The sequence below is a fragment of the Chionomys nivalis genome, chromosome 26 (genome assembly GCF_950005125.1).
Source record: "Chionomys nivalis chromosome 26, mChiNiv1.1, whole genome shotgun sequence".
NCBI lineage: Eukaryota > Metazoa > Chordata > Mammalia > Rodentia > Cricetidae > Chionomys > Chionomys nivalis.
The window spans coordinates 963,112-978,405 of record NC_080111.1 but is presented as its reverse complement, the minus strand read 5'-3'; the positions used below and the strand labels follow the sequence as shown (position 1 = coordinate 978,405).

At 41.8% G+C, this 15,294-nt stretch overlaps 1 protein-coding gene across 1 annotated transcript in view; it reads right to left on the bottom strand.

The window, feature by feature from the left end:
• Nucleotides 1-15,294, bottom strand: part of C2cd6 (C2 calcium dependent domain containing 6) — a 68,976-nt gene that overhangs the window by 37,089 nt on the left and 16,593 nt on the right. Inside the window, exons 8-13 of the mRNA XM_057758297.1 lie at nt 12,919-12,998; nt 11,221-11,355; nt 9,111-9,216; nt 7,587-7,659; nt 5,532-5,569; nt 4,875-5,168 (exon numbers count right to left, since the gene is read on the bottom strand). Of these exons, the coding sequence (XP_057614280.1) occupies nt 4,875-5,168; nt 5,532-5,569; nt 7,587-7,659; nt 9,111-9,216; nt 11,221-11,355; nt 12,919-12,998 (726 nt within the window). The remainder of the gene's footprint in view (nt 1-4,874; nt 5,169-5,531; nt 5,570-7,586; nt 7,660-9,110; nt 9,217-11,220; nt 11,356-12,918; nt 12,999-15,294) is intronic.

The window sequence follows — 15,294 nt, the reverse complement described above, 5'->3', positions numbered from 1 at the left end:
CCACGGATTATTTAGAGATGAGGAAATGGTTGTTTTAAGACAGTCATGTTTGGGTTGATTTGTTACGCGGCAATAAATGACTCACTGATCACACACAAACTGAACAGTGTAGAAGTCGGACCGAACATACAACATAAATGTGAGAGCAAACTATAAACCATGGGAAACAACAGACATTTACGTGGATAATATCCTTAAGTTAAAACAGACTCATTTTAAAGTCTAAGAAAAAAACAAAGTCTTCAAAGGAAATTTAGACAAAGGACACATAACCCATTTCCTAACAGCAGGAAAATAAACATGTCTGGTGAGCACAAAAATTTTCATTATTATTTAAAGGACTGTTAATCCTTAAGTGCTGTTGTCGAAAATGTAAAATAGCATCAGAGAATATTCTGCATCTTAAAAACTTCTGAGAAAATTCAAGTATAATGTTTAAAGTGCTAAGTCTTTTTATGTGTGTGCATTACACACACATTCAAAAAACCTAGTTAGGCTACCTGCTCTCCTTTTCTGGCCTCTGACATGCCCCACCACTTACCAGGAACTCAACAGATTCCAGCCTGCCCCTCGCCAGGGATGCTCCTGCCACCATAGGTGACCCAGAGATCGAGAGCCTTGCCAGTTACCTGGAGAGAACCCTCCGGTTGCCTGACTGGGACCCTCCACTTGCCCAGCTGATTGGCCTTAAGACCTGAGATCAGAACACCCTGCCCGGAAAAGCTCGTTTCAAGCTCCTTGACCAAGATGTTGAAGGCTATAAAAGATTAAAAACCTGGGAACTTTTCAATACCAGGCAAACAGGAAACTCAGACATGCCCCTCTTGAACACTGTAAGTCCTTCTGTTAAAAGAGGAGAGGGGACTGGAAAGATAAAAGAAAACTCTGATGTGGGATTCTCCTCTATATGCGGTGAATATCATTGGCTAATAAAGAAACTCGCTTGGCCTAATAGGGTAGAACAGAGCTAGGTGGGGAAAACTAAACTGAATGCTGGGAGAAAGAAGGGCGGAGTCAGGGAGACGCCATGGAGCCGCCGCCTGAGACAGATGTGCTGAAACTTTGCTCGTAGGCTATGACTTCGTGGTGATGCACAGATTAATAAAGATGGGTTAAATTAAGATACAAGAGTTAGCAAATAAGAAGCTAGAGATAATGGGCCAAGCAGTGATTTAATTAATACAGTATCTGTGTAGTTATTTCGGTGCTGAGCAGCCAGGAACCAAACAAGTGGCCTTATTACAACAAAACTCAACCAACAAACTCACTGCAGCTTTGAAAATACAATGCAGAAATAAAAATACAAAAAAAAGGTAATGTATCTCCTCCAAAAACCACAAATCCCATAGTAATGACCCTTCATGGTAACGCCATGAAAGAACTTCCACAGAATTCAAAAAGAAGATCTTAACTATGATCAAAAACTCTAAGATGATGAGTAAAATGAGGAGGTGAACCCAAGACATGAAAATAGACTTTGTATTTGTTGCCGTTTTTCTAAAGAAGACCCAAACTGAAATGATGTCGCTGGCAATGACAAACCTCAGCTGAAAGCTTCACATGGGGATTTTCTCTGACTCTGCCTCCTTCCTCCCAGCATTCAGTTTAGTTTTTCCCGCCTACCTAAGTTCTGCCCTATCAATAGGCCAAGGCAGTTTCTTTGTTCACCAATGGTAATAAAGACAATGGGTTGTTTTTAAAAAACAAAGAGTCAAGTATGGAAGAATACCTGAATCACTTAGTAAAGATCAGTGAGAAACTTAAAACGAATAGAGTGGGGGAGAGTTAGGAACGTCATAGAAAGACCTAACCTCTGAACTATGGGTGCAGAGGGAGAGTACCACAGCGAAGGCACAGACAATATTCTTAATAAAATCACAGAAGAAAACCTAGAGAAAGAGAAGTCCATCTAGATGCAAGAGAACTAAAGAAAGCTAAATAGATGAGACCAGAGAAAGAAAATCCCCATGTTACATCATAGATAAAACATTTAAAAAAAAATACAGAATAAAGAAAGGGTATTAGAAACTGCAAGACAGAAAGGTCAATATACTTACATGGGCAGGTATATGAGAGAAATACTTAATTATTCAGCAGCAGCTGTTAAAGCCAGAAGGGCCTGGGAAGATTCCAAGTCTTGAAAGACGGCTACTGTGAGACCCGACTATTATATTCGGCAAAAGTATATTAAAACTAAAGTTGTGATGAAAACTTCCCACAGTAAGATGTGTTCTTTCTAGTATTTTCTGTTGAGCTGACTTGGTACCCATAAATTCTTTTATTCTGTTTCTTACTGTGGGAAGTTGTCTAACTTTTGCATCTTAATTTAACCCATTTCTATTAATCTGTGTATTGCCACGAGGCTGTGGCTTACTGGGCAAAGTTCCGGCATCTGTCTCCAGTGGGGCTACATGGCTTCTCTGACTCTGCCTTCCCTCTCCCAGCATTCATTTTAGTTTTCCCTGCCTAGCTCTATTCTTTTGCCCTATCACAGGTCAAGACAGTGTCTTTATTAACCAATATTATTCATAGCATACAGAGGGGAATCCCACATCAAATGTGAATGAAAGCACAATATACCAAAATATACAGGACCTAGTAAAGGCAATCATAAAAGATATATGACATTAAGTGCCTACTTCAATAATTTTGAGAGAACTCAACTTAAGAACTTAGTAATGAAACCTAAGGCCTTAAAAACAAGAATAAAAAAAACCCAACAAAAATAGAACAAGAACAACCAAAACACCACCTCCCAAAAGCAGACAGGAAGCAATAATCAAAAGCAGGGCTGAAATGAAGGAGAAAGAAACAAAGAATACAACCCGAAGAACTGATGAAAAAGAATTGATTCCCTGAAAGTATTAACAAGATTGACTAACCTTTAGCCAAATTAAATAAGAAAGAGAGGGCCCAAATAAATAAAACTGGAGTTGAAAAGTGAGACATTATAAGAGACACCCCAAAAATTTATAAGGACAAACTTTAAAAATTTGTATTCCATCAAACTGGAGAGTCTAAAAGAAATGACTTGATTTATAAACACACACACACACACACACATATTGACAACTAAAGCTAAATCAAGATTAAAGAAATCATTTATAATAGACCCATAGCATCCAATAAGATAATAGCATTAATTGAAAAATCTCCCAACAAAAAAAAGCCAAAACCCATTACCCTGATACAAAAAAAAAAAAAAACAACAACAACAACAACAACAAAAAAGCAGACAAAGACCTAACAAGAAAGAAAACCGTCGTCTAGTGTGTTTGAAGAAGATGGGCGCAAAAATTCTCAATTGAAAGAACCTGCTAACGGGACAGATTGTAGGTTGAAGGTTTTGTGGCTGGGTTGGTGTCTTGGTCCCACTCCTGGGAGCCTTGCCTGGTTACAGAAGATGGCCAATTCCAGCTCCGTATCCCCCATTACTAGGAGACTTTGCTAGGGTCACTCTACCAGAGATTCCAGGGGTAATGGTGGTGTCTAGAACTTTATGGGCGTGGCCAACCAATGACTGGTCCAACCTGAGGTCTACACCACGACAGGGGACCCCTATCTGACTCTGCCTGGACAGCTAAAAACCTGGACAGCCCAAAGACCCAAGGTAGAACCAAACACAACTGGCAAAAACAAAGGAAGTCAGTGAAATGATTCCTAATGATATCCTGCTATACTCCTAGATTATTGCCTAGGCCAGCTCTCATCAGAGAGGCTTTAAAAAATTAAAGCTGTTAACCTGGTGAGGAAATTATAACTACTTTTATCTAGCTTGTTTTTCATGCTTTCCATTTTCCAAACGTTTGTTTTGTTTTGCTTGTTTTTTGAGACTGGGTTTCTCTATGTAACAACCCTGGCTGTCCTAAAACTCACTCTGTAGCCCAGGCTGGCCTTGAACTCACATAGGTTCACCTGCCTCTGCCCCCTGAGTGCTGGGATTATAGGCATGCACCACCACCACCGCCCCCCAGCCTTTTCAAAACTTTTATGAGCGTGGGTTATCTTCACATCGAGTAAAGAAGAACATTATCCCAACTATATTGCTTTAAACTGTTGACCTAAGTAATTAAGTTCCCAGCTAGCGCTACTGAAACAATTTTATCTTGAAATTTCGGATGGGGATTTAACGATGGCTGTGGGTCCATCAGAGGATGAGGAACAGAACCGTTTGGAGTATTCAGAAGCAGAACCTTAACAGAGGTTTCGAACTCGTTCTGGTCCTATGCTGCCTTTTAAAACCCCCCTGCCAGCAACAGTCATTCCAATGGACCATGACTGCCAACCAGGAAGCGGTATGTGGAGAAAGGCTTGCGTTTACATTCAGAGTCTGAAACAAGGGGACAACCCGAGCTACGTTTTCTAATTTAACAGTTTAAAAGAAAAAATTCGACTAAAATAATTTCCTAGGCTTTTACATGTCCTCTGAGTTTATATTTGTAATTGTGACATTTTCAAGAGAAACACACAATAATTCATTTGTATTATTGACAGTTTGCTTTCCTCTCAAAGGATTTTCCCCCTTAATTGATCAGTACACACAGAGTAAGAACATTAAATATATTTAGAGACATTTCTACTTAGAGGCATTTGAATAATTTTGAATTTATTGGTATTTAATTGACTTTTTAAAATAATGATTTGGGATTTGCCTATCTCAAGTTTTGCTGCGGGCGAGACGTGTTTAGTTAAGCTTCTTGGATCCTGCCTTTGAAGCCACTTTTTCATTGCAAATCTCAGGAACCCAGACTAGCCCCCACCCCTCCCCTCCTCTCAGTTAAAACATTTGCTTTGCCACCTCATTCTTTTGGAAAGACGCCTTAACTCCTCCTCCTCCTCACGCTCTCCGGGTTTACGGGTAAACTCGACTTTACCTCCTGCAGAGATGAGGCTATTCTTAAAATGCTGGGACGTTTGGGGATTAGACTGTGATCCGGTGGAAACGCTACACTTTTCCTCTCTTCGTAGGGAACGTCTTCACACTCAGGAGCTGCTTGTGCGCGTGGTGTCTCATCTTCCTCTATTATCTGCAGGGTGTGGATAGGGGGCAGCGGGATGTCTCCCGGTGTGGATTCCCCACTTTCAGCAAGAGTGTACTCTGAGAAATCTTGGTCCACCAGTTTCACAACTGGTATTCCCCGGCCTTCCTTATCGCCCTTGTCCACAAACTACAAAAAGAGCAAGACAGTGAACTTAATCACTATTCACTAAGGAGCATTCAAAGTCAATAAATCAATCCATTGTATAGTTAATTTTCACTGTAACTATCCTTCCACTTACAGATATCCCATCCCTTCATAGAATCATGGTGATTAGACATTCTTTGGGGGCTGGAGAGATGGCTCAGTGGTTAAGAGCACTGGCTGCCTTTGCAGAAGACCCAGGTTCGATTCCCAGTGCCCACCTGGTGGCCCACAATCTTGATAACTCCAGTTCCAGGAGAGATTGAGCCTTTTTCTGAATGTGTTTTGCACATGCTGGCAAGACACAAAATAAATCTTTAAAAAAAAGAAAAAAAGAAATTCTCTTACCTCATGTGAAATATGTTCAGATTTTCTGTGATGGAAATCTGTTTTAAAAAAATAATAAGTACTCTGCTTTATTTAACATTTATTTAACATTGTTTTACTTACATATAATTTTCCTCCCTTCAAGTAAAGGGTTACTAAAGCAGCTATTCAAACATGAATACTACCTTAGTGAAAACAGGCTAACAAATCTCTCGGAAGACCGCTTGAGTTTAAGGCCAGCTAGCCCGGTCTAAATAGTGAGCTTTGTCCTGGGGCTAGCTCTTGTAGACCAGGTTGGCCTCGAACTCAGAGATCTGCCTGCCTCTGCTTCCCCAGTGCTGAGATTAAAGGCGTGTGCCACCACCGCCCAGCCCTTTAGATGTATTTTTATTTTACGTGTATGAGTATTTCCTGCAGGCATGTCTGTCCACCATGTGTTGCCTGGGAAGGTCAGAAGAGGGTGTTGGATCACCTGGAACTGGAGTTACAGACGCTTGTGAGCTGCCATGTGGGTGCTGGGAACTGAACCCAGGTTCTCTGCAAGAGCAGCAAATACTCTTAACCTCTGAATCATCTCTACAGCTACATTCTATTCTTTTCTTAGTCTAGCCCAATTTGTCAATTTTATTTACCTTTTTAAAAACTTAGCTTCATTGTGATCTTTATTTCTTCTAACTTTGAAGTTGGTTTCTGTTTTAGTTCTTAGTGGTATGAAGTTCAGTTGTTTATTTCGGGTCTTCTTTTAAAAATATACATTTTTAAACTTTTAGTTGTGTAGGAGTGTGTGTGTGTGTGTGTTGTAATATTGGAGGCTTCAGAAATACCAAAGACAGTCAAGTCATTAGACACTCCACTGCATGTCTGAAAAATGGAATACAAAAACCTTCTGGATAAGTGAAAAATGGAATTCAGATAAGCCCCACAGTGAGAGAAGTCCTTTTGCTTTCCCATCTGCGATACAGAAGAGGAAGGTCTGTGATTATCTTACACTTAAAGCTTCAGAGTTGGAACTCTGGAGGGAGATCAGGGGCGGAGTGCTGGCCCCGTGCATGCAGGGTCCTGGGTTGGGGTTTTAGCTTGGCAATCAAACAGTAGAAAGAGCACTAAAAAGAAGCCTGCAGAAGCGGTTAGCGTAGGTTGGAGACCCTACTCTACTCTACTAGTGCAGTGACAGAGATATGAGCACACACACACACACACCGGTATGTAAGGCTGATATATCTGGGGAAACGGAGTGTGGAAAGATGAGTAAGTTGCAGGCAAACCCTTGCAACAGGAACTTTACACTACATACGTTGAAGATGTATAACCATGTGTTTAAAGTACAGTCATTTACGTCAACTTGCTTTCTAGATAAATTTGAGAGAGGTGTTTGGGAGACTGTGTAAACACTAATTAGATCTCTTACTGGTAATTTATGGTTAAGTTCTCAAATTAAATACTAACTGAATTTCCTCCAGCACAATTCTTCTCCCTTTCTGCCTGTCTCTTTCTCTTCGTCTCTGTGCCTTATCTCTCGCCCTCGCTGTTCACACATACATCTGTTCACACACACCCTACCTCAATGGCTCTACAGTTTCTTCTACCTCAAGAGTTCAAAATGCTTAACAAAAGTATCTTATAAATATCACAGTTGAGATTTAAATTTTTCCTATCTTGAAAGAAGTGAAGAACCAATAAAATTCTTTATAACTCCTGGCATTTGAGAAATGACTCAGCAGTGAGGACATTGGCTGCTCTTGCAGGGGACCCAGCACACAATGGCAGCTCACAATCTCACGTAACTCTAGTCCTAAGAGAAATGATACTCTCTGATGGTCTCTGAGGATACACAAACATATATGTAGACAAAACACCCATACACATAAAATGATTTTAAAAGTTAGAAAACTCTTAATGGGGGTCTAAGACTTCTCTTTGACATCCTTAAAAAATACCAAAGTAATTGGCACAACAATAAAATGTTACTTGATCTATGACAAAAATGAAATCAATTTAAAACAAATTAGCAACTTTTACAATATAACACCTTGCTCTAATTATCTTAATAATAAAAATTAACATGATTTTTTTTACCATGTGATATACTTCCATACATATCTTCGAACAGACTAGAATTTACTTCAGATAATTCATTCAAACTAGGTTCCTAGACACACAGAGAAAGAAAGAAAACATGTTGGGCAAAATACTTGAAGAACTAAAATGTTTTTCCTGTTTTCATAATTTTTATTTAAAGAATACTTTATTGGTTTCTGTCATAAAGCTCACATAGATGAGAATATAAAGTTAAGGCAATTTTAAGACACATTTTCCCTCTAAGTTGACAGAGGCCGAGACAGAGCTGGTGAGGACCTGAATCCAGTCTTGAGCGTGACTTCAAGAAGGGTTGCTGCTCCCGAGAGAAGAACTCCAAGAGCGGGGGGGGGGGGGGGGGGGGCACGCATATCATTTAAGTAACAAAATGAAAACAAGGGGGACGCAAACCACAACGTTAACTGAACAACTTCAAATAGCCAGTGGGTGTATGAAAAAATGTTCACACCGTCCACCATTAGAGAAATGTAAATTAAAAATGCCACAAGTCAGCACTTGGAATTCACAGTCACGTCAGGAGAATCAGGACTAGTGGTGACAACCATATGGAAAACAAGCAAGTGGTCAAGATTCAAAACCACACATTTTTCTATTGGAATGCAAGATAGCAAAGCGGCTTGTCAAAACAGCTTGACGGTTTTTCAAAACCTTAAACTGGGAACTGCCGTTTGATCCAGATTCTGTTCCTGGGCATCCGTGAAGCAAAATTAAAAGCATTTGTTCACACAAAAACATATATAAGGAAGCCAGGTATATTGGTCTACGTCCAGGATCTCAGCCCTTGGGAGACCAAGGCAGAAGAATTCCAAGTTTGAGGTTAGTCTGGGCAACTCAGCAAGAGTAAGTCTAGCCTGCATAGCGAAACCCCATTTCAAGGAAAACAGCGAACATTTGTACGTGAGCGTCCGCAGCAGCACCCTTCACCAGAGCTCAGTCGTGTATAGAGCCTCGATGTTCATCAGGGGATGAACACATAAAATATATCTAGAAACAAATGGGATGCTGATATATGTTATAACAAGAAAACACGTGGAAAGCATTACGCGGAGAGAGAGAAGAGCAAGCTACAAAGGACCACGTATTTATACATAATTCCACTCTTGTGCAAATGTATATGAAGGGAAATAAGTTGGCTGCTGCCGAGGGCAAGAAGGCAATGGGAGAACTGGGAAAGTATTGACTCGTGGCGTTGGGCTACTTCTGTTTAAAAAGAGTGAAAATGTCCTAAAATGGATTACGGTGATGGGTGTGCAACTTGATGGGCAGGCTGAAGGCCACTGAAATGTACACTTTAAACTGGCCAATTAATTAAACCTTATAAATTCTGAATAAACACTTACTGAATGGCACATTGTTAAAACAGAGAGGAACATGAACTGCGAATAGCATTTTACTTAATGGCAATGAGCAGTTGTCTGAGCAAACATTTTAAATCATCAAGGCACGTTTCTATTCAACAGTGGATAACACACTACATACGAGAGAATGTGTTTTGGCAATTACCTCTGAAACTTTGGAAGCCACTTTTGGAGTAATAAGGTTTCTTAAATACTCAGATTTTTCCATCCATGTGTTTAGATTTTTATATTCCTCTTTCATTTTTTCCAACCTAAACAAAAAAAAATCATCTACAGATGAAAAACTACAAATGACAGAGGGATATATAAATTAAAACCCACAGAAGAATAACAAAATATGACCCATTCATAAGATGTTCCAAAAGTGACAAATTAACAACATGTTCTCTAGAGAAACAGTTAAAAGAAATGATTACAGCAGAATTAAGAGTCATGGTTATGGGAAGAGATTAAGGAAAGAGAAGCCTCTTAAAGGCGCATAAAGTACATTTCTGACCTTAGTGATAACGATGTATTTCTTATACAAATAATCACTTTATTATCATTATCTAAGCTTTATAAACACACTTCAGAAATTATTCGACAATGCATTATGTATTCTCCGTATTTTAATTTGGTTATTTTGATCAGTCTGGGATGCAATAACAGGATTCCATAAAGTGGGTGGGTTAAACAACAGACATCTATTTCTCATAATCCTCAGGCTAGGATGTCTAATGCCGAGATACCAGCTTGCCCAGACCCCGGTGAGGGTCTTCCTGGTGGCCATCATCTTCTCTCCTCATAACTTGTAACTTTTATAAGGGCACTGATTACATTACAAGGGCTTCATCCTCAAACCTAATCTCACCTAATCCAGTCATTTCCCCAAAGATCTACCTTTAACTGTTGTTAAATCAGAGCTTAAACCTTTGACATATTAATTGAGGAGGCTGCTCAGTGACGGAGCGTTTGCCCAGGACGCCTGAGGCTAAGGACACTAATTACTCTTCTTACTTCAGAACAGCTGACATTAAGATTAGTGTGATCCAAAGCGGGGCCTCCGTTCCTGGAAAATTTAGTGTTTTTCAGGCTCTCTCTTCCTTCTAACTCCAGGGTAGGAGCCAGTGGTGGACAGCTAGGGCGTGGCATCGGTGGCCCAAGAGGAAGTCTGGGTGTTATGGGGTTCATCGTCTTTGGGATACGCTGAACTCTGGCTCTTGTTGCTTCACGACTGCACGTCTATCCTAGCTCTGCTCGGTTTATTTTTTTTTATCATCTTGGCTCTCACCAAGTCCCTTGAAAATGATGGGTCCAAACAATGGACTCGACACCTCTGGACCTCTTTTATAACTCACTGCTTTCAAACAAAATTTTAGAACCTATTTCACCCAGACTTTGCTGCCTGTTGTCGTACGATGAGATAGTCTGAAGGAACCTAGGAGAGTTTACGTAGAGAGTGAGTATGTGCACATACTAGCTCTCCGCCTCCATAGATCCATTTACGGGAGCTGCACGACCAAAGGACACACCTTCGTCCTCTGATCTGACACGCTGTGTGGTTTGCCAAGACTCACTGAATGTCTGCTGTACGCCGTGTGTTCGCTAAGTACCAAATACATGATGGTGTGTTTCAAGGACCATATTATCTCTTCTCAAAAAAAAAAAAAAAAACTTAATTTAACGGTTAAAGACTGAAAAGGGTAAACAAATATTAAACTGTAAGTCATGAAACACATTCAGTCAGTGTCATGATGCTGGATCTCTTCACCAGAATTGATTGGGAGCAATAAATGTCTGCAGATAAAGCCATGTTGTGGCTTATTTACAGGGGTCTGGGAGACTTAGCACAAAGACCGAGGGATCAGAAGTCAAGGGTGAGGACTTGGGCAGAGAGGGAGGAACTATACAAATCAATGGAATCGTACCCGAGGGAGAAAATAACTAGCGCATTCAAGCTTGTGTTGGTTCAATTGCAGATGAAAAAGAAAGGTTGAGCCAGTGGGGTGGAATATTAGACAGAAGGAACCGACAGGGAAGGATGAGGAAAAATCGCACGAGAGACAGCGGAAAAGACTTGCATGAAGGAAGCGACTTGCTTGCTTTCTTCTGGGTGGGTTTTCACCTCTTTCCCTATCAGAATAAAGCACCTTACAAGGGACACATGAGACAGCATCACAGTGAGTATCCCCAGGTCAGTGAAAAGCCTGAGGTCAACGTAAGAAGTTCGGAATGACGCAGACTACATGGAGACGAATGACATGTGTGCTCTTTACCTTTCCCGGGGTTTCTCCTGGAGTTTTTCGAGTCGCACGGCATTCGGGTGGCTGCTTTCAGCAGCCCCGACGGAAACGTTAAATTCTGGGGATAAGAAGGCTGGGTATTCGACTCGTTGCGGGGTAATGACGTTTCTGAAAAGCGGTAGTAGAGTTACACGCCCACACTAGAGAAGAGTGCATCCCTACAGTCAGTGTGGCAGCTGCTGTTTTCAACTCTTCCTGTACCAGCTCACCCACTGCCCCCAGGCTGTCAAGAAGACAGAGCTAAGGAAGAAGGCAAGAACTGGAATCCTGAGACTCTCTTGCTCTCTTGGTTACTCATCAAGACCGTGGGCAGTAGGGATGGGGAAGGAGACCCAGAGAAAGGAGAAATAAAAAGTTCAGGTCTTTTGGCCACCATTTATAGCCAAGTCTGCCTTCAGAGCCCCCCATCCTTTCAAACATCTAATTCTATGGACTAGATTTTATGTCGGGCACTGTATTCATACGCCTGTCTGTATTGCTTGTCTCATTCCACCTGCACGGCAAACCCACGGGATAAGAATTACTGAATCCACTTGACATACCGGAAAGCCAGGAGTGAAGAGGTTTTTTTGTTTGTTTGTTTGTTTGTCTGTTTTTGTTTTTTAAGGTAGGGTTTCTCTGTGTAGCCTTGGCTGTCCTGGAATGGTCTACAGAGCGAGTCCCACATCCCATATCTAATTTCCTTGATTCATTTCAATTTTTAAAAACAAATCCTTTTTCTTAAAGATAGCTCTTTCTCTGGTACGTATTTTTCTTGACGTGTATTTTTACTGTTGAAGCTTTAAGATCATTTGAAATACTATATTTTAAGCTACATTTCCTTTGCTAACAACTTAACATATGTTTTGTGGGGGGGAGTATGGAGTGTGGGGTGGTGCATGAACGTAAATGTGTCTTATTCTGTCCCTCTCTGCCTTGGTCCCTTTTGCTGAACCTGAAGCTTGCCGCGTCAGCTGGCCTGGTCAGCAAACCCCTGTCTCTGTCCCTCAAAGCTGCAGGCACCTGTAGCCATGACTGGCTTTATGCGTGGATGCTGGGGACCTGAACGCAGCTTGCAGGGCATCTTCCCAGCCCTACTAATAACATTTTTAACACAGTTTTTTATTGTTGCTTTTTTTTGTTTGTTGGTTTGTTTGTTTTACAGCCCATTTGGAACTAACAGTTGGCATGGTGTGGGGTGGGCTAACACTGACACCCTGTACAACAGAAACTGGCTACCCTAGACACATGGATCTTGGAAGTTCTTCCTCTGTATTCCGTGGAGGATCTCGATGGCTAATTTCCTCATTGTGCCACCTCTTCATTCACGAAGGAGACACCCATTTCCTTTCATCTCTAGACCTCAGTTCCTTTCTCCAGGGGGACACCTAGAAACTCAGGATCTCTCCCACCTTTTTGACTGTTGGTTTGTTTCTCACAAGGTTTCAAATAACCCCCCACCCCCCACTCATCCTCCTTCCTCTGCCTGCCGAGGGTTGGGGCTCCAGGCATGAGCCACCACACCTGGCTCTTTTTCTCACCTTATCAAGCAAAGGAGTTCAGTGTTCGCCTTTCCTTAGGACCTAGGCGTCCTGGCCATGCTCTCGGGAATTCTCGAGATAACTGATAGGCTCTATCGTACCTTTAAAATGGCGTTTGCTCTCATTGAAGTAACGAAATCAAAACACTTACGTGACAGGGTCTGTCCTTTCTGGAGGAGGGGCGATCTTCATAAACATGGATGGCTCGATGATTTTTTGAAGAGGTTTTAACTGGATAAAATTAATATGATTGTGTAATTCGCCATGATAGGACTAACAGCCCAGCCCCCGAAGGCCTATACCATACTTGAGTGGTGTGTGTATGGAGAAGAGGAAGGAAGAAAGGAACTTAATTTGTTGAAAATACTTGCCTAGTTCCATCTGAAAATAATCTACCGCTTTCTCTCTGTGTGCACGTGTGTGTTGTGCGTGTGTGTGCTCAGTTGTATCTGGAGGTGTGTGTGCTGCATGTGTGGTCCAGAGGATAACCTCGGGCCTCTTGCTGGCCCGGAGCTCATCAAGTCGGCTACAGTGGCTGACCAGCAAGCCCCAGAGATCTTCCTGCTTCCACCTCCCCAGTGCTGGGATTGCAGATCTGAAAATCACCTATCCCTCTAAGGACGCTCTCACATGTTATACTGGACACAAGACCTACTTCTAACGTTATACTCTTTAGCTATGACTGCCAAACATAACTTCCAGAAATAACGGCTTTTCGTAAGGCGTGATCATCGCAAGAGAAGACTGCAAAGGCGCTAGAGACGGCTCCGTCAGCAGAGCACTTTCCATGAAAACTGGGACACCCAAGTTTTGCATTTAGCACCCACATAAAAAGCCAGGCTTGGCCAGAAACAACCTAAATGCCCCTCCACCGAAAAATGGATAAGAAAAATGTGGTACATTTACACAATGGAGTACTACCACAGCAGAAAAAAATAATGACATCTTGAATTTTGCAGGCAAATGGATGGAGCTAGAAAACATCATATTGAGTGAGGTAACCCAGACACAGAGAGACAATTATCACATGTACTCACTCATTGGTGGTTTTTCAACATAAAGCAAAGAGAGCCAGCCTACAAATCACAATTCCAGAGAACTTAGACAACAATGTGGACACTAAGAGAGACATACATGGATCTAATCTACATGGGAAGCAGAAAAGGACAAGATCTCCTGAGTAAATTGGGAGCATGGGGACCTTGGGAGAGGGTTGAAGGGGAGGGGAGAGGAAAGAAGGGGAGCAGAGAAAAATATAGAGCTCAATAAAAAAATCAATAATTAAAAAAAAAAAAGAAAAAAAAAAAGCCAGGCTTGGTGGCAGGCCTTACCATCCCAGTGCTTGGGAGAGACAGAAGAGGAGCGCGCGCGCGCGCGCGTGTGTGTGTGTGTGTGTGTGTGTGTGTGTGTGTGTCTGGATTATTCTAATTGCTGAGCCCCAGGTCCCAGTGGGAGACTTTCTTAGAAAAACAAAACAAAGGGCTCTTGGGGAATGGCACTTAAGAGTTACCTCTAGCCTTCACACACGTGTGCACACATACGCAATGCACCCAAACGTGCATGGACGCATGCACAGAGAGCACTAGTACAGCAACCTCGGGTCTCCTCGGTCTGAGGTAGGGAAACCCCAGCTCCACAGGTAACTCAGGACCATCCTGAGATGCCTACAAAGTCCCTGTTTCTAAAATCCGCGTCCTGGGCACTGAACTCAGTCGCAGAGCGTCTGCCTGCTGTGCTCAAGGCCGTGCTAAGCACCCAGCGAGCCGTAGAATTGGTAAACAAGTAGATGAACAAATGGAAGCAACAGGAAACGCAGATAAGGAAAACGTTTGTTCTTTGAGGCTATCGTCTGTACACTTCTGCTTCAAGACATTTTAACAATCACGGTATACCGTGGGCAAAAACTTAAACACGTCATAGGGATTTTTTTAATCAACACAGCAGTAGCCTTATTTAGCAAGGTTAATTTCCTTATTCTCAATTACTAAACGAAATTCATCCAAGACTATTAAACAGGAATCTGAAATGAAGGGTCACATACACACACACACACACCACCAATCAGCATTCATAGAACAGGGTTAACACGCCTGGAATTCTGATCATCCAGGGATACCAAGAGTAGTTTTGCTGGGTGGTGGCGGCTCACACCTTTAATCCCAGCACTTAGGAGGCAGGTGGATCTCTGTGAGTTCGAGGCCAGTCTGGCCCACAGAGTGAGTTCCAGGACAGTCAAGGCTGCACAGAGAAACCCTGTCTCGAAAGACCAAACCAAACCAAAGAGTTCATTCAAATACTAGGTGACAGTGTTTATATAATGTGGTACGATTTTTCTAGACTGATTCTTTCTTCAGTCTGAAAGCTGGGATCACAGGCATGTGTCTCTGATCAATGACTCCATTTCTGATGAATATTTCCAGATGTAAGACCCCCACACTCAGTTAAATGCCTAAGATAGCATTGATTTAAATAATAAAAATGTGGAGGAGCAATAAAAAGGAAGTCTTATAATAAATTAATTTTTAAT